General features: G+C 41.1%; 1 protein-coding gene across 1 annotated transcript in view; it reads right to left on the bottom strand.

Moving 5' to 3' along the window:
* The window catches only part of runx3 (RUNX family transcription factor 3), an 84,001-nt gene extending 60,264 nt beyond the window's left edge, over positions 1-23,737 (bottom strand). Inside the window, 3 exon segments of the mRNA XM_073034498.1 lie at positions 14,310-14,414; positions 20,786-20,942; positions 22,512-23,737. Coding sequence (XP_072890599.1) covers positions 14,310-14,414; positions 20,786-20,942; positions 22,512-22,781 — 532 coding nt within the window. The 5' untranslated portion in view covers positions 22,782-23,737.
* Between the last annotated feature and the right edge of the window lie 2,168 nt (positions 23,738-25,905).

Genomic DNA, 25,905 nt, shown 5'->3' with positions numbered 1-25,905 from the left:
TCGGTCTTGAGCTGCACCAGTCGGTCTACAACCAGCAATCGTCATCTGCTCAGGCATGGCCTCAAAGGACTAATTTTCATTTTGCTTTCACGGCTATTTTTACGTTTTGGTTTTCGTCCAGCTTCCTTAATGCTGTAATAGTGTGAGCTTGCTAATAGCACTCGGTCTCCAAGAATGACTTCAGACCATTGCTCACGCAAAACCCTGTGCAGTGCGCGATCATTAACATTCTCCCAGCGTAACACTGAATATAATACTTAGAAATCAGATACGCTTTCAAGTGGAGAATGTTTTCCTTTTTAACATGAACAGATCACAATTATATGATGTGTCGTGTATTTAGTGTGCAAAAGATTCTGCAGTACTCAAAGGGTTAAGTATTCCACCGCAGTTTTGTACTTTAGTGTTCTAAAAAAACTGCTACTGTTTCTTAACGGAAAAACATAGCTGATAAGCATCTCTCCAAACTGATATATCACATTCACAGTCACATTTCTTTTTATCTGTGTGAACATGCTTAACTCCATTACTATGAGGTGTGATTGGCAACTTTCAAAAATATTCTCACGCTTTGCACTGTCACATACTGAGTTCTACTTTTAAATGTTCACTTTTAATAATTAGCAAACTGGAAAAAACAATAAAAAGTTCACTTTTTTTGCCATCAATTAAACGTTCATGTTAAAAAAAAGTACTTTTTTTTTGCCCAACAAAAAAAAAGTTTACAAGAAGGTTCACTTTTTCACCATCAAAGAATAAGTCATTTTATTGGTTTATATTATGCATCTGCTTGCTTAATCCCTCTGCTATTTTTAGGCACTTCTTAAGACTCCAGCAAAATATTATTTTGCATTATATATGTGGCCTACCAGTATGGAGTCCTTTACAGATCCCGGTTTTAGAAAGGATTAGTTATATCAGTATGTAAGGTAGTGCAGTCGACAGTACATATGGTTCAATAACTTTAATTCATGACCCATGGGAGAAAGACTGGTCATTGTGGTTCTACTAAATGACACGGTAGCATAGTGGTTAGCATAATGCTTTACAGTAACAGTAACCTCGCCTGCGAGGAGTTTGTACGCTCTCCCCATGACCTTGAGGGTTTTCTCCGGGGTGCTCCGGTTTCCTCCCACAGTCCAAAAACGTACCAGCTGGTGGGTTAATTGGTCATTATACGTTGTCCTGTAATTAGGCTCGGGTTAAACCAGGGATTGTATGGCAGTGCGGCCAGAGGGCCTGTTCCCTGCTGTACCTCTTCTCTCTCTTCCTCTCTCTCTTCGGCTGTCCATCGATTTTGTCGTTGACTGAGGCCTGGGCAGGGTTGTATGGGAGACCGGCAGTTGCCCATGCTGCAAGTCTCCCCTCTCCACGCCACCGATGTTGTCTAAGGGAAGGGCAAGGGCTGATACAGCTTGGCACCGGTGTCATCGCAGAGCAATGTGTGGTTAAGCACCTTGCTCAAGGGTACAACACACTGCCTTAGCTAAAGCTCGAACTAGCGACCTTCAGATCACGAGACCGACACCTTAGTCACTTAGCCACGCACCAACACAACGTGTTGTACCTCAACAAATAACTAAAATAGACACAATGCGGCAAAAACATCAACTTGCTCGAGCACGTCGCCGTTTTTGACTCTTAGGTGGTCATTACTGACCCAAACTGCAGTTAAGGAAAATACTCTTAATTCACAGTTCTTCCCCTACCAAACTTTAAACTTGTCATTTGCTACTCATTCAAACTCCACTCATTCATCTAATACCAATCAACCCGCCACTGCCTGTAAGGACGTTCTTCCCGTGATCAAGTGGGTTTCGTTCTGGAGCTCTGGTTTCCTCCCACAGTCCAAAGACGCACTGGCTGGTAGGTGAATTGGTGATCGTAAATAGTCCCGTGATTAGGCAAGGTTTAAATCAGGGACTCAAAAGGCTGGAAGGGCCTATTCTGCACTGTATCTCAATGAAATAAACCAAATGCAAGAACACTTGAATAAATATGAAGCTTGCACATCCAGTTTCTGGTTTGTTGGATGAGGAATAATTTGTCCTTCAATGTTCCATGCACTAGATTCACTAAATATATTCTTGCCGCAAAATCAGCTCCTGAACAACACTCTGACGAAAAGCCATTCTGAAAGAAGGATATTTCAAAGGGAGCCTTCCACCAGTGAACTCTGCTCAGAAGATACCCATAACAGAATTTGCAGCAATCCAATTATGAGAAGTCCTGAAATGAACTGTTCAGCCTCTCAGTAACCAGCAAGGCCAGAACTAAGACTACTGTTACTTTCATAGTCTAACAATGTGGGATTTTCAAGCTGTTCCTCTGTTAGTAATTTCTTGTTTTCCCTTGAGTACCTTGCTTCCAAATTTGCTGGCACAAGACCACAGATATAAAATGGATAAAAACAACTGCAGCAAAGTGAGCTTCAAAGCCACCCTAATTGGAGCAATGTCATTGAGGCAGAGAGCATTACAGGTCAAAGAACTGACTGCGGACTTCAGAAAGGGTAAGATGAAGAAACACACTCCAGTCTTCGTAGAGGGATCAGAAGTGGAAAGGGTGAGCGATATCAAGTTCCTGGATGTCAATATCTCTGTGGATCTAGCCTGGACCCAACACATCGATGCAGCTACAAAGAAGGCAAGACAGCGGCTATACTTCATTAGGAGTTCGAGGAGAGTTGGTAGGTCACGAAAGATGCTCACAAGTTTCTATAAATCAACCACAGAGCACATTTTAACTGGCTGCATCACTATCCTGTATGGGGGTGGGGGGTGGCACTACTACACAGGATCGAAATAAACTGCAGGGAGTTGTAAACTTAGCCAGTGCCATCATGGGCACCAGCCTCCATAGTATCCAGGACATCTTTAAGGAGAAATGTCTCAAAAAGGCAGTGCGGATCATTGAGGACCCCCATCAGCTAGGGCATCCCTTGTTCTCGTTACCATCAGGGAGGAGGTACAGAAGCCTGAAGGCACAGCTTCTTCCCCTCTACCCTCTGATTTCTGAATGGACTTTGAACCCATGAACACTACCTCTCTGTATTTTTATATTTCTATTTTTGCACCACTTATTTAACTATTTTATAAATATACTTACTGTAATTCGCATTTTAAATTTCACAACGTATGCCAGTGAAATTAAACCTGATTCTGATTCAACCCAATAAGTCTAATCTGCAGAGCTGATCCCAATTTCCTGCACTCAACCCATATCCCTTTCTGCCCCACCCCTCTATGTACCTAAGTGGTTTTTAAATGATACTGTAGTACCTGCCTCATCCAATCATTCTGACAGGTCATTCCACCCTCTGTGTGAAAAAGTTTCCCCTCGGGCCCCTTTTCACCTTATTTCCCCCCGCCCCTAGCTTTGGACTCCCCTATCCTAGGGAAAAGACTGTTATCATTCGCCGTGTTTATTTTAAAAGTTATGTTATTTATTGACAGAGCAACTCTTTGGCCTGACAAGCCACACCACCCAGTAATCCACCGATTTAATCCCAGCCTAATCACGGGACAATTTACAATGACCGATTAACCTACCAGCCGGTGTGTCTTTGGACTGTGGGAGGAAACCGGAGCACCCAGAGGAAACCCTGATCATAGGAGAACATACTAATTCCTTACAGACAGTGGCGTAATTAAACCCGGGTCGCTGGCACAGTAAAAGCATTGTACTAACCACTATGATGCTGTGCTGCTCCAGTCTATGCGTCTGATAATGTTAAACATTACTATAAGATCATCCCTCATTGTCCTACATTCCTGGCGAAACTCTTCCCAAAACTCAGCCCCGGCAACGTCCTTCTACTAAGCTGTAGAGAAACCTTAACAGTGGAAGCAGGAAGCATTATCAATTTGAATACTTGAAATTGTATCATTTTCAATTAATTTTACAGAGACTGTGCACATGTACAAACAGCTCATTTTCTAACCATCTCTAAATGTGATTCATATCAAGGCATCTCACCTCAACTCAGCAACGTGCAATGACTTTGTATATGATTGCTCTCTTAGTCAGACGAACTATTTCATTTTTTCTAAATCTCTAACAAACAACTCACTTTAAAATCTGTAACATGCCGAGTAGTAAATCAGAAATGTCCCCATTTGTTTGGATCTAAAAGGAAAGACTTACACTTAGCAGCCAATTTATGAGGTACATCTGTACACCTACTCGTTAATACAAATACCTAATCAGCCAAACATATGGCAACAACTCAATGCATGAAAGCGTGTGGGCATGGTCAAGAGGTTCAGTTGTTGCTTTGTGCAAACATTAGAATGGGGAAGAAATATGATCTACGTGACTTTGGCTGTGGAATGATCACTGGTGCCAGACAGGGTGGTTTGGATATCCCAGAAACTGCTGATCTTCTGGGATTTTTCTGCACAACAGTCTCCGGAGTTTGCAGAGAGTGATGTGAACGGTTCCTCAGGAGTTTGTGTAAGTCAGCATGACATCTATAACTCTGACTAACTTATATGGATGTGTGGTGGAGAGAATATTGACTGGCTGCATCACAGCCTGGTATGGAAACACCGTTGGTCTTCAATGGAAAATCTTGCAAAAAGCAGTGGATATGACAAAAACCTCTCCACCACTGAGCACATCTACATGGAATGCTGTTGCAAGAAAGCAGCATCCACCATCAGGGACCCCTACCACCCAGGACATGCTCTCTTCTCACTGCTGCCATCAGAAAGAAGGCACAGGTTCCTCAGGACTCACACCACCAGGTTCAGGAATAGTTACTACCCCTCAACCATCAGGTTTTTGAATCAGAGGAGATAACTTCACTGACCCCATCACAGAACTGTTCTCACAACTCACTTTCAAGGACTCTTCATCTCATGTTCTCGATATTTATTGTTTATTTATTTATTTTTACTCTTTTCTCAGCTCAAGCCGGTAAAACCTGAGGTATGGGCAGAGCCAAGCACACTCATTTCTCAATTGTTAGGAACTTTCGGACTATTCTAGCGGTGTTTAGTATTGTAGCTTTCTAGAGATTTACATAAACATTGCAGTGTAGGCCTAACTGTTTGATGCTATTATGTAGTGACATTGGGATAATACCAGTTACAAATATTACTATCGGGACAATGTATACTCTGTTCGTGTTCCATAGTCTTTCAATTTCCTCTTTTAATTCAGCTTATTTCTGCTATTTTTCACTTATTGATTTCTGTGTGTTATATGCGCTTGGAGTGGCTATATCTATCAAATAAGTTGTCCTTGCTTGTTTATCCTGTAATATTATATCCAGCTGGATATTATGGATTGTTCTATCTGTAATAGTGGATCGGTTGTAATATAATTTGCAGGAGTCTGACTCTAAAACTGAATCAGGCTTGTATTTAAGCTATGGTAAGTTTTATGGGTTTCGACTTTAAAGCAAGATTTTAATGACTGATGCTTGCACTTGATCGTGCCTAAGTAAGTAATCAGATTGAGTTAAACTGCTGCAGGATCCTGTAACGTGTTGGATAGTTTCTGGTTTCTCCTGGCATTTTCCGCATTTATCATCTAGAATTTGTCGGTCTGTTCTTATGTATTTTTTGATAACGCTTTGTGTAAGCCAACTGGCCCTGTACTGCCACAAGCTTGATTTGATTTCGGGAAGAGGTGTCCAAACCTGAGCTGGGCATTCGATTAGTCCTTGTCACTATCTACTCTGCTCAGGTTAATTTATGCTTATTATTTCTTTTTTGTTCTTTCTTTTTGTAATGATCCAGATTGCTCTCTTTTGCACAATCGTTGTCCACTCTGTTGGTGCAGTCTTTCATTGGTTCTGTCATGGTTATTGGATGTTTTGAGCATACCTGACAGAAAATGAAACTCATGGTTGTATATGGTGACATATACGTACTTTGATAATAAACTGACTTTGAACTTAGACATTGCGATCAAAATCCATTCAGACCTCAGAGGAGTATAAAAGCCGGCATTCTGAGGAGACAATACCCTCAACTGTACACTGATGATGGCTTTCCGATTGGAGCCGAAACGTCTACAAACATTTTGCCGAGCTTGGCGATCAACCAAACCTCCAAAGAGCCAACCCAAGCTGCTGATATTCCGCAATATTTCACACTCCCAGAATTCCTTACCGAATACCATTGTGGGAATACATCACCACAAAAATTTTTGCCATAGAAAAATCAGCTTTTCATCATTGTCCACATTTTAGGATTACCTTTAACAGGAGTCTCAGCTTTGTTTAACCTCTGCTGTACATTTCAGATGATCCAGTAGGTGGGAATTATCAGCCAAACGTACAAATAAATAAAAGTGATGTCCGCTGAGGACACAGGCTTCTGAGATTCACAAACAGGATTGAAAGATGAATAGTGATTGACCGTTAAATTCTGGCAAAAAAATCATAGTTGTGTTTAATGAAAAGTGTTTCTGTATAACTAGGTTTGTAGGGATTTTGTGCTGAGGCATTGCCTTTTAATCATAGATTCCAAAAGGAGTGAAAAAATGCAATTTAGATCTAGATTTAGATTACATTTATTTTTCCATTTTATTGCGACTGAAGTAGTTATTGTTCCCCTCTAAATCCTCGCTGCTAAGCACCATATCCTAAATAACATTAAATGAGGTTTGGTGGAGGAGGCTTTCACTGGGCATTAGAACATTAGGAAAGACCATCTGGACAAAACAGGCCCTTGTTCATTTTGTTCTGTAAATTCGAGTGCTCTCCTTCCCCCCCACCCCGCCCCCCCGGACATTTTAGGTCTTGAAATCTGCGGGTAGATCTTTCCTCAGCCATCCTGATGATGGATCTCAGCCCGAAATGTTGACTGCTGGCTTCTGTAGATGCCGAGTTCTTCCTCCATTTTGTGTGTGTTCCTGTAGACCTTTCCTCGTGTGTTTTATGCTCTGCAGCTCAATATACTGCGTAGATTTTGAGGGACATGCTTGGGTCTTAATGAAACAAAACTGATTGCAGGTAAGGTGGAGAGGGACTTCATCATTGCAATGTCTCAAGCTGTTTTGAGGAGCTCCTGAGAGATTTCTGCTCCTCCTGCTCCCACACAATAATAAACTAGTGCCTTACCTGTTCAACTCCTCCACCACTGTAGAACACTAACTGAAACTGTGTATAGTCTGCACAGCACATATTCTTTGACTCGAATCCTAAAACAGCAGTCCAGATCTGATGTTCGTTCGAGGACCTCTGTCTGCCTATTGAAATAGTCCAAAGTGAGTTCAGTGATCCTTTTGCCGCAGATTTTGGGGAAGGCTGCCTGCCAGGCCAATCCCGACTGTTGGAACATTGCTAATTGCAGGCAGCCTTACAATATCAGGTTTGACCACACTTGGAAGACTGTTTGATGCTGTGGAGTTCGCTGAGTTTGCAGACACGTCTTCAGCGTGCAGTTTCTCTCTGGGAATGCTCGTGTTTTATTAGGCCCCAGTTTACTTGCCTCAGTCCTGATTGGCTACCCCTTCAGTTAACCTTTGAGTTATATTGGCCTGTGTTTCTTTGGCCCTTTAGGGTTTGTAGATGGCATCTATTTCAATACGTTTGTTTGCGGAGTTATCAGAAGAGAACCATGCTTCCAAAATTTCTTGGACCTTGCTTCATGTTTGGTTGTGCCAGAACCTACCGCATGGTCCCAATTAAAGTGGTATCCTTCTCGGTCTTCAAGATCAGTGACAGTGGATCATGTCTCCGTACTGTTAGTTTGTGTTCCCGTTTGTGTTAGCGGACTGAAAAGCTTGAGCATGTAGATATTAAGAAAGAGGATGTGCAAGTCACCAGAACCAGATGAGATGTACCCCAGGCTACTGTGGGAGGTGAGGGAGGAGATTGCTGAGCCTCTGGTGATGATCTTTGCATCATCAATTGGGACGGGAGAGGTTCTGGAAGATTGGAGGGCTGCAGTCGCTGTTCCGTTATTCAAGAAAGGAAGTAGAGATAGCCCAGGAAATTATAGACGAGTCAGTCTTAATTCAGTGATTAGTAAGTTGATGGAGAAGATCCTGAGAGGCAGGATTTATGAACAATTGGAGAGGCGTAATATGATTAGAAATAGTCAGTGAAAGGCAGGTCATGCCTTATGAGCCTGATTGAATTTGAGGATGTGACTAAACACATTGACGAAGGAAGAGCAGTAGATGTAGTGTATATGGATTTCAGCAAGGCATTTGACAAGTTACCTCATACAAGGCTTATTGAGAAAGTAAGGATGCACGGGATCCAAGGGAAAATTGCTTTGTGGATGCAGAACTGGCTTGCCCACAGAAGGCAAAGAGTGGTTGTAGACGGGTCATATTCCGCATGGAGCTCGGTGATCAGTGGTGTGCCTCAGGGATCTGTTCTGGGACCCCTACTCTTTGTGATTTTTATAAATGACCTGGATGAGTAAGTGGAGGGATGGGTTAGTAAATTTGCTGATGTCACAAAGGTTGGGGATGTTGTCGATAGTGTGGAGGGCTGTCAGAGGTTACAGCGGGACATTGATAGGATGCAAAATTAGGCTGAGAAGTGGCAGATGGAGTTCAACTCAGTTAAGTGTGAAGTGGTTCATTTTGGTAGGTCAAATATGGTAGCAGAATACAGTATTAATGGTAAGACTCTTGGCAGTGTGGAGGATCAGAGGGATCTTGGGGTCTGAGTCCATAGGACACTCAAAGCTGCTGCGCAGGTTGACTCTGTGGTTAAGAAGGCATACGATGCATTGGCCTTCATCAATCACGGGATTGAGTTTAGGAGCCGAGAGGTAATGTTGCAGCTATATAGGACCCTGGTCATAGAAACATAGAAGCATAGAAAATAGGTGCAGGGGTAGGCCATTCGGCCCTTCACGCCTGCACCGCCATTCAGTATGATCATGGCTGATCATCCAACTCAGAACCCTGTACCTGCTTTCTCTCCATACCCCCTGATCCCTTTAGCCACAAGGGCCATATCTAACTTCTTAAATATAGCCAATGAACCGGCCTCAACTGTTTCCTGTGGCAGAGAATTCCTCAGATTCACCACTCTCTGTGCGAAGAAGACCCCACTTGGAGTACTGTGCTCAGTTCTGGTCACCTCATTACAGGAAGAATGTGGAAGCCATAGAAAGGGTGCAGAAGAGATTTACAATGATGTTGTCTGGGTTGAGGAGCATGCCTTATGAGAATAGGTTGAGTGAACTCGGCCTTTTCTCCTTGGAGCGACGGAGGATGAGAGGTGACTCTGTGGTATATAAGATGATGTGACTCTGTGGTATATAAGATGATGAGAGGCATTGATCGTGTAGACAGTCAGAGGCTTTTTCCCAGGGCTGAAGTGGTTAACATGAGAGGGCACAGTTTTAAGGTGCTTGGAAGTAGGTACAGAGGAGATGTCAGAGGTAAGTTTTTTACGCAGAGAGTGGTGAGTGCGTGGAATAGGCTGCCGGTGATGGTGGTGGAGGTAGATACGATAGGGTCTTTTAAGAGACTCCTGGACAGGCACATGGAGCTCAGAAAAATAGAGGGCAATGAGTAACCCGAGGTAATTTCTAAGGTAGGAACATGTTTGGCACAGCTTTGTGGGGCTAAGGGCCTGTATTGTGCTGTAGGTTTTCTATGTTTCTATGTAAACAAGTTGAGAACTTACATCCTGCCTGGCTGCCATAGTTTCTGTTGCCATCTCCACAGATGATCTGCACACCATATTGCTTTTGCCGGTTGAATTTACTGGAACCTTGGTTTTTTGAGACAAGTCCCCTTAAAGTCATTGTTAGTTTGTGAGTGATTGCGACACCATGAGGTTCGAACAGTAGAGCTGTTATTTTGAGATTTTCTTCACGCAGGGCAAGGCCACACGTTTTAGTGCACGTTAAGTAAGGTCTGAGCGACTTCCTCTCCTTAGCATCTCCGGATGAGATTCCAAGGATAGCCGCTGTTCTGGAGCACTTTCAGTAAATGTTTCTTTTCCCCTGGCCTGAAGTCTGCTGGTGCTGCAGTGTGTCTGTGCTCTCTTAAATAATATTGCATTCAGTTCTTGTTGCCTCATCATAGAAAGGACATGGAAGCTTTAGAGAGGGTGCGGAGGAAATACACTAGGATATTGCCTGGACTAGAGGGCATTACTTTTGAAGATAGGTTGACAAGCGGGTTTTTCCTCTGAGAAGTGAAGGAAGATGGGAGGTGACTTTACAGAGGTGTCCAAGTTAATAAGAGATCTAGAGCAAGCAGGTAGCCTGAGGCATTTTCCTGGGTGGAAGTGGTTAATAGAAAGGGGCATAGTTTTAAGGTTATTGTAAAAAAGTATAGGATCAATGTCAGAGGTGAACGCTTTACAGAGTGGTGGGTGCATGCAGTGCCCTGCCAGAGGTGGTGGCAGAGGCAGATAAATTAGGGGCATTTAAGAAACTTTTAGATAGGTATATGAATGACAGAAAAATGGAGGGCTATGCAGGAGGGAAGGGTTAGATTGATCTAGGAGTAGGCTAAGAGGTCAGCACAACATTGTCGGCTGAAGGGCCTGTGCTGTGCTGCCAGGTTCTATATTCTGTGTTCTACTTCAACACCTCCTGCTCTACCTCCAATCTCAGGGCTGCATCTGCAAGATGCCTTACCTTCTTGTTCATCCCCTACGCTAACAATCTGCAGGCATTGAAAGCCAAACTTAGTGTTACTCAATCAATACCTTTCATCTTCTTTACTGCCCGTTTGATGTCTGAGCTGCTAGCCCAGGTCTTTCACCTGAGGCTTCTCAATTAAAGTAAATAGACAGGCCTTCTGCTGTAATAACTGCACTTTATCAAAATCTATAATTAATGTACGCTGAAACATTAGATAAGAGGTAATGTATTTATAATGATAAATTAAATGGTATTTATGCATTTATTTATTTGTTTATTGAGATATGGCATGGAATAGGCCCTTATGGCACTTCAAGCCACAACACACAGCAATCCCCAGACTTAACCCTAGCCAAATCATGGGACAATTTTACAATAACCGATTAACCTACCAACCGGTACGTCTTTGGACTGTGGGAGGAAACCAGAGCACCTAAAGGAAACCCACGCGGTCAGCGGGAGAACGTACAAACTCCTTACGGGCTGCGGTGGGATTTGAACCTGGGTCGCTGGTACTAACCACCAGGTTGGCATGCCGCCCTATTGTTTCTGGTTGTTGGGGAAGCCAAGATAAGATTTGCAATGTTGTTGCTGGGTGGGAGACTTTGTGTTATATATATATAAAAAGACTGGGACTGTGAGGTAGTCTGTGTAATGATCTTTTTTGAGCAGGGATTTCCAACCTGGGGTCCATGGACCCCTTGCTAAATGTTATTGGTCTATGGATTAAGAAATGTTAGGAATCCGTGGTTCAGACAAACCTGGGCCAAATGAGACTAGCATGGGAATGTATCTTGGTTGGAATCAACTAGTTGGTCCAAAGGGCCTCTTTCTACACCACATAACTCTAATCTTTGAATTACGAATCTATCTCTTCATCTTATAGACACAACTCTTCTTGATCACGGTGATCATTTTAAAAGATGCTACTCTCAGATGTAGCCAAGGTCCCTTTGAAACTTCCTTACCGTCACATAAGACACTGAAAACGCATCTGACAGTCTGTTAGTTCCTTTTCCATAGCTGGAACTTAGTCACGCAGAGTGGACCTTGTTATTTGAATATACCCATTCATAGAAAGCTTGAGTTAAATAATTAATGCTAATTGTAGAATTGATCTTCAGTGGCAATTAGTCAGGAATGAACACCTGTCCAATAGTCACAATGTCGTTTATGTAGGATTATATGTGGAAAAGCATTGTACTGCCTTCAAACCTAACAAATCACTCAGTATTTCTCAAACATTCCACAATAGAACTGAGGAAATTTCACTTTTTAAAAGAAAATCTTGAGGGATTGAGTGTTATTTTGCATGGCCAGTCCAGCGATAATTCAGATTGGTTAAATCAGATGCCTTTATTGGAGTCTTTACACCCCAGTGAGTGAAGCTGTAGAGAACTTTCCAGATTATCTCCTCAGTTATAATCCTGTCATAACTGAGGAACATTAATGAATGAAATTTTCTCATCTATGCCCACACATGCCGATCGTTCTTTTGCACAAAAATCAAGTTCTTTCATAAGTTTATTTAGAGATACCACGTGGAACAGACCCTCCCGGCCCCTCGAGCCGTGTTGCCCAGCAACTCACCTATTTAACACCAGCCTAATCACAAGACAATTTACTATGGCCTTTTAAGCCACTAAAGTTCAAAATAAATTTATTATCAAAGTACATACAGTCTATGCCATCGTATACAACCCTTTGGACTGAGGGGTGAAACCGGAGGACCCGGAGGACGTACAAACTCGTTAGAGAGTGTGCCGGAATTGAACTCCGAACTCTGACCCCCTGCGCTGTAACTGCGTTGCGCTAACTGCTATGCTACTGCGGCACCCCACAGTCCCACACAATAGTGGGACTACCAAAACAAATCTTCTTCAGAGCTTCCTTTGTGCTGACAAGGTGATTTTCAAAGTTATTTTCTTATTCCTTCCCAAATTGTGTTATATTCAGACTTGATTTTTTAAAAACAATAGACTCAATCTTTTATTTAATATTTTCAGATCTTCATGAGTGATGCAACCAAAGATTGGGCTGTGTGTCATATCCATGGTCCTCTGAGGTATATTACAAATACTAATTTGATTTAAAGTTAATCTATATATAGCTGGCAACATAAAACGGAACTCTTTCCAAATGTTTGCTACTGGGCTCTACGTTACTAGAGCATACACAAAGCAGAATGGCTAAACACTTTTTCCTGAAGAAGGGTCTTGGCCCAAAATGCCAACTGTTTATTCAATTTCCATAGATGCTGTCTGACCTGCTGAGTTCCTCCAGCATTTTGTGTGGGTTGCTCTGGATTTCCCTCCAACCTCGTCGTAGGGTTTAGAGGCTTAAGTGCTTCAATGACCCAGAGAGCTATGTTGGCTGGAGTCAGAGCTTTATGCTTTGGCCCTTGGTAGGCTCACCCATGCCAAACAGGTCAAAGGGTAGAGGCCAGACTAAGTGGCCGACTGGTCCTCCAGGTTGGGGGGTTCAGCTCAGGGCTAACAACCTGACTGGTCAAACAAAACTGTTAGGGAAACAGCGATGGAGAAACCTTCAACATCTGAGTGTGACCATATTCTTGAGTCTCCACCCTGGACGTGCATGACTGACAGTAGTGAAAACTGAGCTACTGACACAATGAAGGAAGCCCTGAATTCCACCAGAGATGGTCCTTCATTGCTGCCCTAAACACTAGTGGCGTAATGGGCAGTAGGTGCTCTGGATTTACAGCATCTGCAGAATCTCTTACGTTCATGTTTTCTTTTCTAAAAAAAATTCTAACAAAATTATACTTTAAATGTGATCCTGTATCTTTTCCAGTGCAGGTCGTACTCCCTATTTGGCTGTTAATGATACCTATTTCTTTGATATCAGTTCCTGGTTCTTTGATTACTAGGAACTACCAATAAAAAGAGTACTGCCCAGTTAGTAAATACGCTACGAGATTCCACAGTTCAGATCCTTACAGAGGAGGCAGAACATTTCTGTGGCCTACCATAACTGCAATGAGATTTGAAAACCTGTTTCCATTTCATCCTTGGATCAGAAGCCTTGTCTGAAAAGCACAACCGTTTCTAAACCCTGAACATATGGGGCAGACATAGCACATGCCTCTTCCAAGACCGTAGTATGCAAAGATCCAAGCTGGCAAAAAAAACCCCCATAAAATCTTCTATTTCATTTCCTTCTATTTATTTACTGATAGTACGTAAATTACTCCATGTAAGGACTAAATATTTTTGAATGTAAATGCTCGTGGGATGCACATGCCATGTCTGATTACACACAAGACTGAGCATCAGTATCTCTCCGCAGCAAGGTACAGTAGCCGAGAATACAAGTCACTCAGCACATTGGGTCATGTACTGTTTTTCCAGATGTAGGCTCTCTTTAGCTATTAAATTCTTATAGTTCCATATCTTCAGCATCAGTTGCATTTTTTTAGCACTGTGTTTGCCCACTTGTAAGTTAACTGCTGCAATTAATTAATACTGCTTTGAAATGGCTGTTAATCCTGCCATGAATGCTCTCCATGTTATCGTATTTAAGTTTTCCGAGTAAATACATACTAATTGATATCTCTACGCAGCACAGCTCTGCAATTACATTGAAAGCAATGAATAAACCTATTCATGAGCAGTAATTGCTGCTGATTAAAGCACCAATCTCAGATGATAATTAATGCTGAATGAATGTATTCTATGTTTGATATTTGTAATATGAGTTTTGACTTACTGCGTGGCTCTCTGGGTCCGTCAACAGTGACTTTAATGGCTCTGTGGTAGGTGGCAACTTGAGGAGGACTGGTGAATACAGTGATTGTCAGTGTGAAGCTTTTACCTACAAGGGAAGAAATAGAAAATATTGTTTATTTTACCATGTTTCTGCCAGACATGTCAAACATTGCAGACTGGAGAGGAAAGGGAACAGGAGGAGGGGGGGAGGGGGTGGTGGGGGGGGAGAAACCTTCCTGATGCAGAGGGGCTTAACCATCCACTGCTGACTTTACCTTTCAAAAGCAAAATAAATCTTATTATGAGGAAAAAATGTTCTTGCTGCATTTGATCTGCTTCTGATAGTAAGTTTTCACCTCTAAGGAACCACATCTTCTGAGATAGGGAGCAGTGAACTTGCCCTACAACTCCTTGCTTCCAAAACGCCCCGTGGCACCAGCAAAAGATCTCTATAGCTTCCAAAGCATTTCCAAATGTGGTGGCTGGTGCATTGAATAATTGTGTTCAACTTTTTTTTTTGTTTTAAATGGAATGGGCATCAGTGAAATAAAATGATTAATTCTGAGGCTTTTTAAAAAAATCAAGTCTATTTTCTCCACTTTAACCCAGCACACCTGTCATTCATACCACAATCAGTAATGTGAGATATGCCTGGCCTCTTATTCTGTGGCTGTCGTTCCCAACTCTTCGCAGTCTGTTACATTGAGGTCAGATGTAAACACAGGAATGTTGGCTCAGTGCATCCTTTTGCCATGAGGGTATACCTATAAACACAGGGGAATCAAGCCTCAGCCCTAAGAATCGATATGTTGCCCAGTAACGAGCAAAAACTAAGAAGCACCTGCAACCTTGAGAACAAAAAAAATAAATCTTCTGGTCAGGTTCATAAAGTTGTTGGTATTGTGGTTCGAACCACAAGTGTCAACACTAATTGTACATGCCTTTTGGGAGTGTCTTGAAGTAATTCCTCGTTTTCCCGCATTTCTCACCTGTCATCTCCTCTGGGTCAAAACCTCTGTCTGACTGCTCTGAGGGTGCACATTCACCTGAAGGAATATAAGCATCTCACTGCCAACTTCTCGGGGTCAATTAGGGATGACTATGAATCGTGGCTTCATCCCATGAGAGAATTTGAAGACAATTTCATACTAGATTAATAGCACTGTAAAATACTGTGCAGAAGAATGCACGCTCCTTCTGTTAATGAGGTGATACCCTTTCATCAACGATATTAAAACTAAGTGTGGAAATGACTTTTGCACAAATAAATTATCCAAAAATTCACATGAACTAAGATTATAGCATGAGCACATCAAGCATTTCATTCTATTCCTTTATTTAACTCTACATCTCATCTTTACTGAATATAGACTCCTACAAAAACGTGAAGGGAATTTTCAAATGAAGGAGGAAAAATTCATCAAATATTGTCTGATTATTGATAAGGAGTCTTTCTTTTTTGTCATTTAGAAAACCATTCTTTGAAAGCAGGTAGTGTTGGGTTAGCACAACGCTTTACAGTACCAGTGGCCCAGGTTCAATTCCCGCCGCTGCCTGTGAGGAGTTTGTACGTTCTCCCCGTGGGTTCCTGCAGGTGCTCCGGTTTCCTCCCACAGTCCAAAGAGGTACCGGTTGGTTGGTTAATCTGTCATTGTAAATTGTCCTCTGGTTAGGATAGGGCTAAAATGTGGGTTGCTGGGCAACACAGCTCGAAGGGCCGGAAGGGCCTGTTCTGTACTGAATCTCAATAAATAAAGAAATAAATAAATAAGCTAACAGATAAGGGTGGAGACTAAGACTTTATACTACAAACTGCTGTGCTACGGAGCAAGGAATAATCAGGTGACCTTTCTCAAATGGGGCATTTGGGAGTGAATAGGTGAATATCAGCCCTACCTGGCTTTTACAACCAAGAAACAATGTTAACCACCGAGGTAAAATCAGTTTTACTGATTCAGTGATATTTCAGGCTGGCATAACCTATAAAAGCCTTTGCAATTAATAAAGGGAGTGGACAGTAAGGATGAAATCATTCATTTAATCCAAGGCTGCAGAACTTACACAGCAATATTACAGCATTTCAATGGCCCAGCTGGTATACTTTTTAAATGACATTTCGGATGCTTTTTTTTAGACTTTCAGGTTCAAGTTCAAGTTGAATTGTCATTCAACCATTCACAGAAATACACAAGCCAATTGGCTGGTTTTGTACCTGATTACAGGTGACACATAAAAAACAACAGCTCCCTTTTTCATATTTAACAGCACCATGTCTTAAAAGAGTCAAATTTAAATTTTGATGTGGGCACTCAATTCTGTTCGACGTGGCACAGTGCTTAACCCTGTCCTGTGATGTGGTTCACTACGTATTATTGTTTTGGGACATCCTTGTGGTTCGTTGTGAGAAGTGGAATCAAACTAGCATTCACCTTATTAATAATATTATTCCACTCTAAATCTCCATAGTTAGATTTATCACATCAGTGCCTACTCGCAAACAGAAACATGCACATAGCTAGTTCAGCAGAGAAACATTTATTGGGCATCAGCTATCATAAGCAAGGGGCCGTAACTTTTAACTACATTATTGGCTTCCTCTTCAGTATTTTTACATAAGTATTAATAGCACCGGATGTTAGAATGGATGGAACCCACAACACGACAGTGAATAACCCCGAGTAGATCTCTAGATGACTTGGTGCAATTCAACTTGACCAAAGTGAAATTGAGCTTTTACATTGTTCATTAACAATAAAATGATGTTTCAGCTATCATTCCTGAATTTGTGCCTAGCTTAACAGCATAACATTAAGAACAATGCATACACAAAATGCTGGAGGAACTCAGCACGTCGGGCAGCTTCTATGGAGATGAGTAGACAGTTGAGGTTTCATGCTGAGACCCTTCTTCGGGACTGGAAGGAAAGATGGGAGATGCCAGAATAAAAAGTTGGGGGAAGGAGGCTAACTAGAAGGTGATAGGTGAAACCAGGTTGAGGAGGAAAGGTAAGGGGCTGGAGAAGGAGGAATCTGATTGGAGAGGAGAGTGGAGTTTGTGTGAGTGTGTATGCTACTTTGGATTTGCAACATCTGCAGACTTCCCCCTGTTTAGCATAACACCTAGTCTCACTGTGAATTTGTTTTAAGTTGGTGCCGTGATAGCTTCTTCCAAAGTAAATGCAGGCAACATGGATTCCTAATCTAACATGGGACGGAGAGGAGGGAGGCAACCTTTTCAGAGAAAATACAGTTAAACCGTGTGCAATCAAAATTAATTAATTAGCAAATTTTATGGACTAATAATATTTTCAGTGCTACAGTGATTCACTCAACAGTTCACTTAATCTCATCTGCAGTTATGCATTTGTTAAGTTGTGGTCAAAAAAAGGACTACACTCAATAGGATTTGGTTACTATTTTTGTCACAATACAAAATATGTCATATAATCATCACCCATCAAATATGATTCATTAATGTATTCAAGTAATTATCTTAGAATTCATTTAAATAAAATATTTTGCAGTAGCTATGTTTATTACCCAATGAATAAGATAGGCTGTAAGATTGCAGTTCTCATTGTTTTGAATATAACATTTTAGTCTGCACTATAAGGTGGGTGCTAATGTAGCAGATTTCTGTGGAGCTAGGAGTGAAATATTTCCTGGAGACAGATATATTCTAACAGAATGGTGTTTCTCATAAGGTCTCCATGAATATTGGCTTACTCAAGTAATAAGAGAATAGTATTAGTTTGCGCCAACAGTAATACTGCCAAAATTTAAAACAGGACCAAGATACTTACTGATGGAATATATTAGAGTGAGTCAGATTCCAGTGCAATTTTAATTGTTTATATTATGTGCAACTGGATCTTCATTTGGAATGAAATGAAAAGAAGCAGTAAACTTAGGAAATTAAAGATTTTTTTTAATTGTCAAAGCTGAAGACTGCACAAATAATTATTCTTGTTTTCTATGTAAAAGACCGTTTTGAATCAACTTTGATTTTGCAAAATGAAACCCATTCTCAAGCCAATAAATTATGAATCATTACGAAAAACTTTAATATGCAGATTTAACTGACTATTTAAACTTTGTTTTGCTATTGTGTATATTACACAACTGCAAGTTAGGAGTATGGTCTTTGCCTGGGGCTTGTTTTTTGATAAGTTGGTAATTGTCATGTTCAAATGGTACAATTATATAACTAAATAAATTATTTGAAATATGCTTTCATCTAAATTTATTTTCCCCTTTGGAATAAAGTACTCTTTAATGAGTAACACCTGCCGAATATTACCAACTCATTAAAAATTAATCTCTTTTGCATATCCATGGGATATTGTGTTCTTTTGGGGGAAAATATGCCATCTTCTGAGACAATTGTGAGTTGTGAAAAATACTGTTTAAAATGATCAACTGTTTAATATGCATCAATGAACGTCCACAGACTGCAGCCTTGAACAGATTTGCACTCTGTTTGTCCAAAATTATTCTTACAGTTTAATTTTATTGTACCTTCCATAGATGGGAAGGTTGTGATTTTATTATATATTTGTCTGCAAAATATAAATACATTTTTATATCAGTGATAGCCTTAAAATATTACGCAATAAATAGCTTTTTAAACATTATCCCAGAATTAAATTGTAATTGTCAAAACTGAAAAGTCCAATTTATGAAAAAAATATAGACAGGTGTTTCTCATTATGTGAATGGAAAAATTAGATACTGGTGCCATCAGTCACTTTTTAAACCCAAGTGTTTCTTTGAATGAAAAGCTGATAAACAGCAGAGGCGGAACAAGAATGTGTGTACCAGTAATTAAGAAGTTAAAGCAGCCTCAATTTCAACTTCACATTCGCCAGGGTGTGATATAAAAATATCTTCCCCAGAACAATTGGTTAGTGAAAGGGTAATACCTACAGATTTTTTCTAATGTTTCACAACAATGTGTTCTTGCAGTTAATAAAACATTGCCTTTCCAGCTTAATTGCTTTCTGCGCCGTATTTATGATTTAGATGCAGTGCCAATTTACTTCTGCCAACCACCTTAATTCTTCTTGCATTTTGAAATCCTCCCTGCTGAAAATCAAATCTTTCACGAGAAGAAATGCACAAGGACAGCAGAGTAAAGGCAATTAAAGGCATCTTTAAAGTTTATGCACCTTTACGGGCATTGAGGCTCTCACTTCGGACTGATATAATTGTGCATCTCGGTACGAGCCGCAATCCATTATATTATTTAGGAAGTCCTGCAGATGAGTTACTGTGAGTGACGGCCCTTGGCTCTTTTTGAAGGCAAACGTTAACATTTGGTGCAAAAATGTGAACAGGTCAATTTTTGAATGAACAATTAGTTGTATCAACTGGTAACCGTTAAAGATAAGCGAAGCTTTCTTTCTGAAAGAGAACGGTGATAGCCTTCACGTACATGATTTTCGATCAGATTAAAATTGGTTCGACTACTATAATAATTTTACAGGCTGAGACTATTTAAATAATTTCAATATTTCCCATTCATAATGAAGGGGACGATTTATAGGTGATGACGCAGTCCGTTAATATAACTCTTGGCATCGAACGTCGTGGAGAATGTTTGAATAGAAACCATCTAACCAGCCCCAGGGTTACACGGGCTTTGTTCAAAGATGAAAGCGCGTTATTTAATATCACCCGCAATTATTGTCCCTTCCGTTTCACTAAAAAAAACAATACCTATTGGGGTTATCTATAATTACGATGTGGTTCAGCTGGATAAGCTAATACCGTCACAAGAGGAAACCTTCCTCATCCATTCAGCAGTTGGGAGTTTTCAGAAAACCCTCGGATCAGGAGGAGAAGACTGAAGTGCTGGGGGACCAGGCAAGTGATCAGAATTCGCTACGAAAAGTGCGAATAGTCCGGGTACCTAGTAAAGCTCAGGAAAGCCAAACTCTCGGATTCTGATCAATTCAACTGACCAACAAAACACACACAAAGATCGACAAAACGGTCAAATAAAGATCAATTTCAGATCGGATGTTTCGTTTTGTTTACAGTGGATTCTTTTCCCCCATATAGGAATCGGAACAAATAGAATGGCTGAAAGGCACATAATTCGTGCAAAAGCGATCATTTATTTTAACGTCTGTTTATTGTAAGCAGATAAATGAAAAGATTTAATTATATTTAAAATACCAAATGAACAATGTGAGGATGGTTGGGAGAGATTTGTCAGAACTTTGTGTCGTCACAGATCTTCGAATCAGAGAATATATACCGTAAGATCAAATGATGATATGAAATAACGCTAGACAATTTTAAATATTCTAATCTGGGGAAGAAAGTGCGCAGAATAGCTATCCACTGATGTGAAAACAGAAACAACTGAAAATAATTCCCTGTTGCGGTGATCTAGTGTTGAGGAAAACGAGGTTACTTTAACCCCGAACACCCAGAAACCGCAAAAAGCACTTGGTGTTACTGGTGTAAATACCTCGTCCGCTTCTTCCCACAAATCTGAGGTCGTTAAATCGGGCAACCGTGTTCTTCATCACAGCCGAAGCGTTCCGGAGCTCCGCAGAATAATTTTCATCATTCCCGGCCATTACAGTGACCAGGGTTCCATCCGGAACGTCCCCGAGAGCCACAACCTGAAAGACCGAAGCACGGGGGTAAGGCACTTCGGAAAGAAGGAAACTCTGCCCACACAACTAAACTCTGACATTCAGACAGCTACAATGAAATAAAATTAACGCCAATTACAAACTAGCGCAGACAATTTAATCCTAACGGCATAGGCGGCAAATTGCACGTTGATATTTCAGGTATACTGACGAACCTATGCATTTTTCTATACGTACAGTTGCACTAGGATTAAACACTTATGTGGGTGTTGCTTGAATTTCCAGCATCTGCAGATTTCCTCCTGTTTGCTTATTAAACACAACTATGTGATTTTAGATGTTTGAATAAGAATTTCAGATTCAATTAGTGCATCCACTCGAGCACTATTGATGGTTTGAATGCATTGTATCTAGTTTTGAATTTTATGGAAACGCTAACATCGTTATTCTGTGACATTGGACGAAGGGCTCAGATTAGTTTTTCAAAAAGCATTGCTGTTATATTAAACGACCTCTCCTTAGAATTGTTAACTTGTCTCTTTCGACTGACTGGTTATTGCATGGGGGAATATTGCTGAAAATCTACCCAAACCCTTTGAACGGATCCTAAATATAAAGGCTAACTTGATCCACCTCAGTGTCTGGACTGTCCCCGCGCGAGACACAATTAGTTGTTTTATCTTTTCGTTTCTCAAAGATGGCAGATATGCAAAATTCGAAAGTGCTGAATTTACGTGACCCTTTTTTTGTTCTGACTGTGCCGAAGATAAAATGTTCACGGGCAAATTTCAACCTTTCTTTTCTCCCCTCTCACGCCGTGGTTTGAGTATTGCATTCGCGGTGATATTTTTACACCGCTCAAGGCGACTTTTTCCGATTATAAGATCTGTTGGGGTGTTCAGCTTAGTGTAGGGGCCACTGAATAATAGTGGGATGATGAATTATAATAATTTAATCCTTTGCAAGATTTATTTAAATCTTAAAATGTCTAACAAAACTGTTAGAATCGGCGATGGTCTTGCCCGTCTTGTTAAATAGATTGGGCGCCTTCAGCAATACATCATGGACAAGAGTGAATATGAACCCCACATTATTCCCCGTTATGCAAGAGAGTCAAATTTTGTTTGAAAACCCTTTTCTAAGAACCTTAGGGACATTATTTCTATGTTAAGGAGCAATACGAGGATTGGCAGAGTTCTAATGCCGGTGTATAAATTAACATCACCCCAGACAGACAATGGGCACGTTATATTCCAGTGTTATGCATATGCGGTGTAGACAAATTATATTTTGTTGCATTGCCAAATTATTAATGTATTAGAGACGAAAGTTGTGTAACGTTTACAAAACACATTTTCGCCTCAGAAGCTCAGATTAGTTGAAGCTTAATTAGCACGGGCTGTGGAACATAAGCAAAATCCTTATTTTGATGTTTATAGCGCCATTGTGAAGTTTTAAGTGGCCTCTCTGGATGATGATACTCTTTTCAATATTGTATCCTACACACACTTACACCGACCTGCGGCGGTTGTGGTTGTGCGGCAGGAACTTTCCCAATTTGACAACACACAAAAAAAAAGTTTCAAAGATACTGACCTTAAATGCCACAGGCAGTGTCTTGTTACACCTCCAGTGGGAAGGCAGCACCGAGCAGAGGAAGTTGGGGCTGTCAGTCCGGACTAATTCGCCAGCGTGATCCTGCAGGACATCTACCACCGTGCGGTTCTCAGGCCGGATTCGGGACAACCCTGTCGGGTTGGGCTGAGTCAGTGACACTGGTTCGCTCATCTTCCCCGAGCTGGACGTCAGCGTTGTGGAGGGAGGAGTGAAGCGCCTGCTAGTGCTGGGATCTACGGGAATACGCATCACAACACTCGGGTTAGAGGATAGCAACAAGGAGGTTTCAGACAACGGCGGTCAACCGCTTCAAACGGTGCTGCGGCTAAGTAACCCTGAAGCTCTGTCTTAATTTGGAGGAAGTCTTTTCTCTCAAACTTAAAAAAAAATTCAACTCCTACGAACAACCTTGTATCTGAGCCGGTCAAACACAGAAGTAATCAGATCGCCTATCGAAATGTCCCTTCAGTTCGAATACCCTGAATTTGCCTCCTTCCTTTTTATTGATACACTGAATAGTCCATTTCTCCAGCTCATAGATCACTCGGAAGTATATGGATATCCGCACTCGGTGCCAAGACTTTCTGCAGACGATCTCAGTTTGTGGGCTTTTCAAGCCAGGAGTTCTTCAACTTCAAAGCAGCTCAACACAATCTCTCTTCATGTAGCTCGTGGTGATCATATCGTGAAGTCTTCACATCTAAGTCCACGCGCTGAGCCAACCCCAAGAGGCGACGATCAGTTTCAGTATCACTGCAGGCTCCGTCAAAGTCTATCGTTGGACAGATATGGGCACCTCCAAACGCGCGCTAAAAAAAAAGCTGGCGGTGCCGCGTTTCAAAGTAAAATACCGAAACGAAAGTTTTTTTTCTCTCTCTATTTCTCTCAAGGGCTGCAGTCTGCTAGAGGAACATCCGCGTTAATTGCTCAAATCCTTGGGTCTCTTTCAGAAAGTTTGCTCGCTTGCTGATTAAAGCAAGGAAGTGCGCTGTACTGCCAATATACGGTCTCCGTCACCTAACCTGAGAGGCGCTGCCACTGATCGACAACGCTTTCAGCCACTCGCGTCCCGCAGCCTTGTGCTCGAAACTCTGGCTGCCAATGAGAGCGGGTCTCGCCCTGCAGAAGGTTGTTCGGCCTTTAAGCCCCGCCCTATTCAGAACCTTAATGCATTTTTGCATTTTATTAATATGTTTACATAGCTGACAAAGCTTAATAAAAATACAAAGAGTACTTTCCTGGGGTATATATCGAAAAGCTGTTTACTTTGGGATATTTTATATTTTTACTAATATCAATAAGACCACTACAACTTTGGGGAAACAATAAATAGAGGAATTGGTCAGGCGTGGGGGGGGGGGTGTTGAGGTGGGGGTGGTCGGTAATGCTATAGGATATATGGGTAGAATTATCCATGTGTGCATTTCAGTGACCCGAATACATTGAAAGCTTGCATATAGTTTTGTATATTCTTATTAGCAGATCACATTTGAATATGATCATACCTCCTTTACATAAATGTTACAGCAATGGTTCGAAGTGCCACTCAGCTGTAAATAAACTAAGTATAAATATTATAAACATGTATATGAAAATCAGTGCATTTTAATACAGGGTATTGTATTTTTTAGTATAATGAAATGATTGTGGGTGTACCTTTAATAATTGACTGGCCGCCCACTCCATCAGTGAAGGGGGATCTTTAAAGTGTCGTCATTGCAACCAGGAGACGACAAATTAAAAAAAAAAACGATATGGATTTTATGCGTGATGGAGAGGGGGTAGTTGGGACGAGTATAGAAGTTAGATAATTATTAGCATCCTCTCAAGGAATGAGGCAAGAGGAGTTACTTATTGTTCGTTCAGGAAGCAAGCATTCACCACAGTCCATGGCGCCTTGAACTGACAGGCACACAACATTCGACTCTTTTGTGATTTCTTCAGTTTTATACAGACTCACCGTGCGCGTGATTACTAATTAAATATGATTCATTCATCTCAACATAGTTTGAAACCACGTAAAATAGAATTTCGTATCTTGCTTTATTAGAAAGGCTGGAATCAGATATCCCTCCCCTTCAAACAAAAGGATTGCTTTTATTTGGTTATCAGTTGGTCGGCATGGCGATTCTCCTTACAAAAATCGCAACGCATTGCTCGTTCCAAATCGCCTGATCAACTTCCATAAAGAATATATATCATTGCTATACTCAAGATAGATGCTCAAAAGAATAAAACTGTCATCATAAATTCGACCAAAAAAAAAACAACCGGCTTGCTTTTACACAACTCTTCCACGCCCCAGTTACACAATATTAAGAAAGTCCGGGTATTGAAATATTCCATCAAAATTGCAGAAATCTTCATATAGAAACTCTAAACAAATAGTAGTTATATAAACGTTGGAGCTAATCTTAATAAAAACAAATTGCCGTCTCCCTATTTTCACTGAACGGGGAAGGTGAGTTTCATAAAGGGGGTGATAGTTTATCAAATCAAAATCAGCCCTTAAATGCAACGCGTTTTATTATGCTCAATTAAAACTAATGTTTTGTTTTGCGGTGAATATCCACTGTGATTTCTTTCTGTAAATTCCGCTCAGTCCGCCCTGACCCTTTTAACCGATACTGGGTTTACAAAATATATAGCTCCTTGTTTCAAATGACAGGTAGGGATAGAGAATGGTGACAGATTGTTTGTTAAGTGCGGTGTAAGTCCTGTCAATAACCTCCACCATAAAATACCCACAAGAATTTGCCCTAAGCCGCCTGTTGACAGTGTTTGTTCTCTCTCTCTCGTTCTCAGCTGTATGGGGCACTGCTGCGATACCTGCAGAGTGGCGCTGAATTCAGAAGCTACTGGTCACTTACATACACTGACCGGTTTTGATCATGTTTTCACCTGAAAATTACTGCACTGCGTTAAACTTCACGGCGACTTTTGTTTTAATGGCGCATCTCCATAGATGACAATATATGAAATAACAGACCCCTCGTGTGCCCCGTTTCCTCCAGTGATATTCTGCACACTAATAAATCCGCTCCTGGCTTTTATTCCCCAGTCACAAGGCGAATTTCCCTCCCTCTCTCTCTCTCTCTCTCTTTCCTCGCTCAGCCAGGGCACTCTACACCGGTTTTCTAAGAGAAGCAGAAGAGTCCATATTTCACCTAAAAAAAAATACCTCGACGTTAATTATTTAAACTGTTTCTTTTTGGAGAATTCTAGTGCAAGACCGCCAACGAAATGTCTCAGGGGACGTTTTATTGATAATATAAACTAGGCTGAGGCGGTGGGACAGGAGTTCCTTCATGATTTAGAGCTTCAATGCATGGTATACCATGTTGGGTTTTCGTGGGACCACTACTTAGCCACA

Source organism: Hemitrygon akajei, chromosome 32, assembly GCF_048418815.1.
Source record: "Hemitrygon akajei chromosome 32, sHemAka1.3, whole genome shotgun sequence".
NCBI lineage: Eukaryota > Metazoa > Chordata > Chondrichthyes > Myliobatiformes > Dasyatidae > Hemitrygon > Hemitrygon akajei.
The sequence above is the reverse complement of the archived record's forward strand: the minus strand, read 5'-3'. Positions and strand labels throughout refer to the sequence as shown.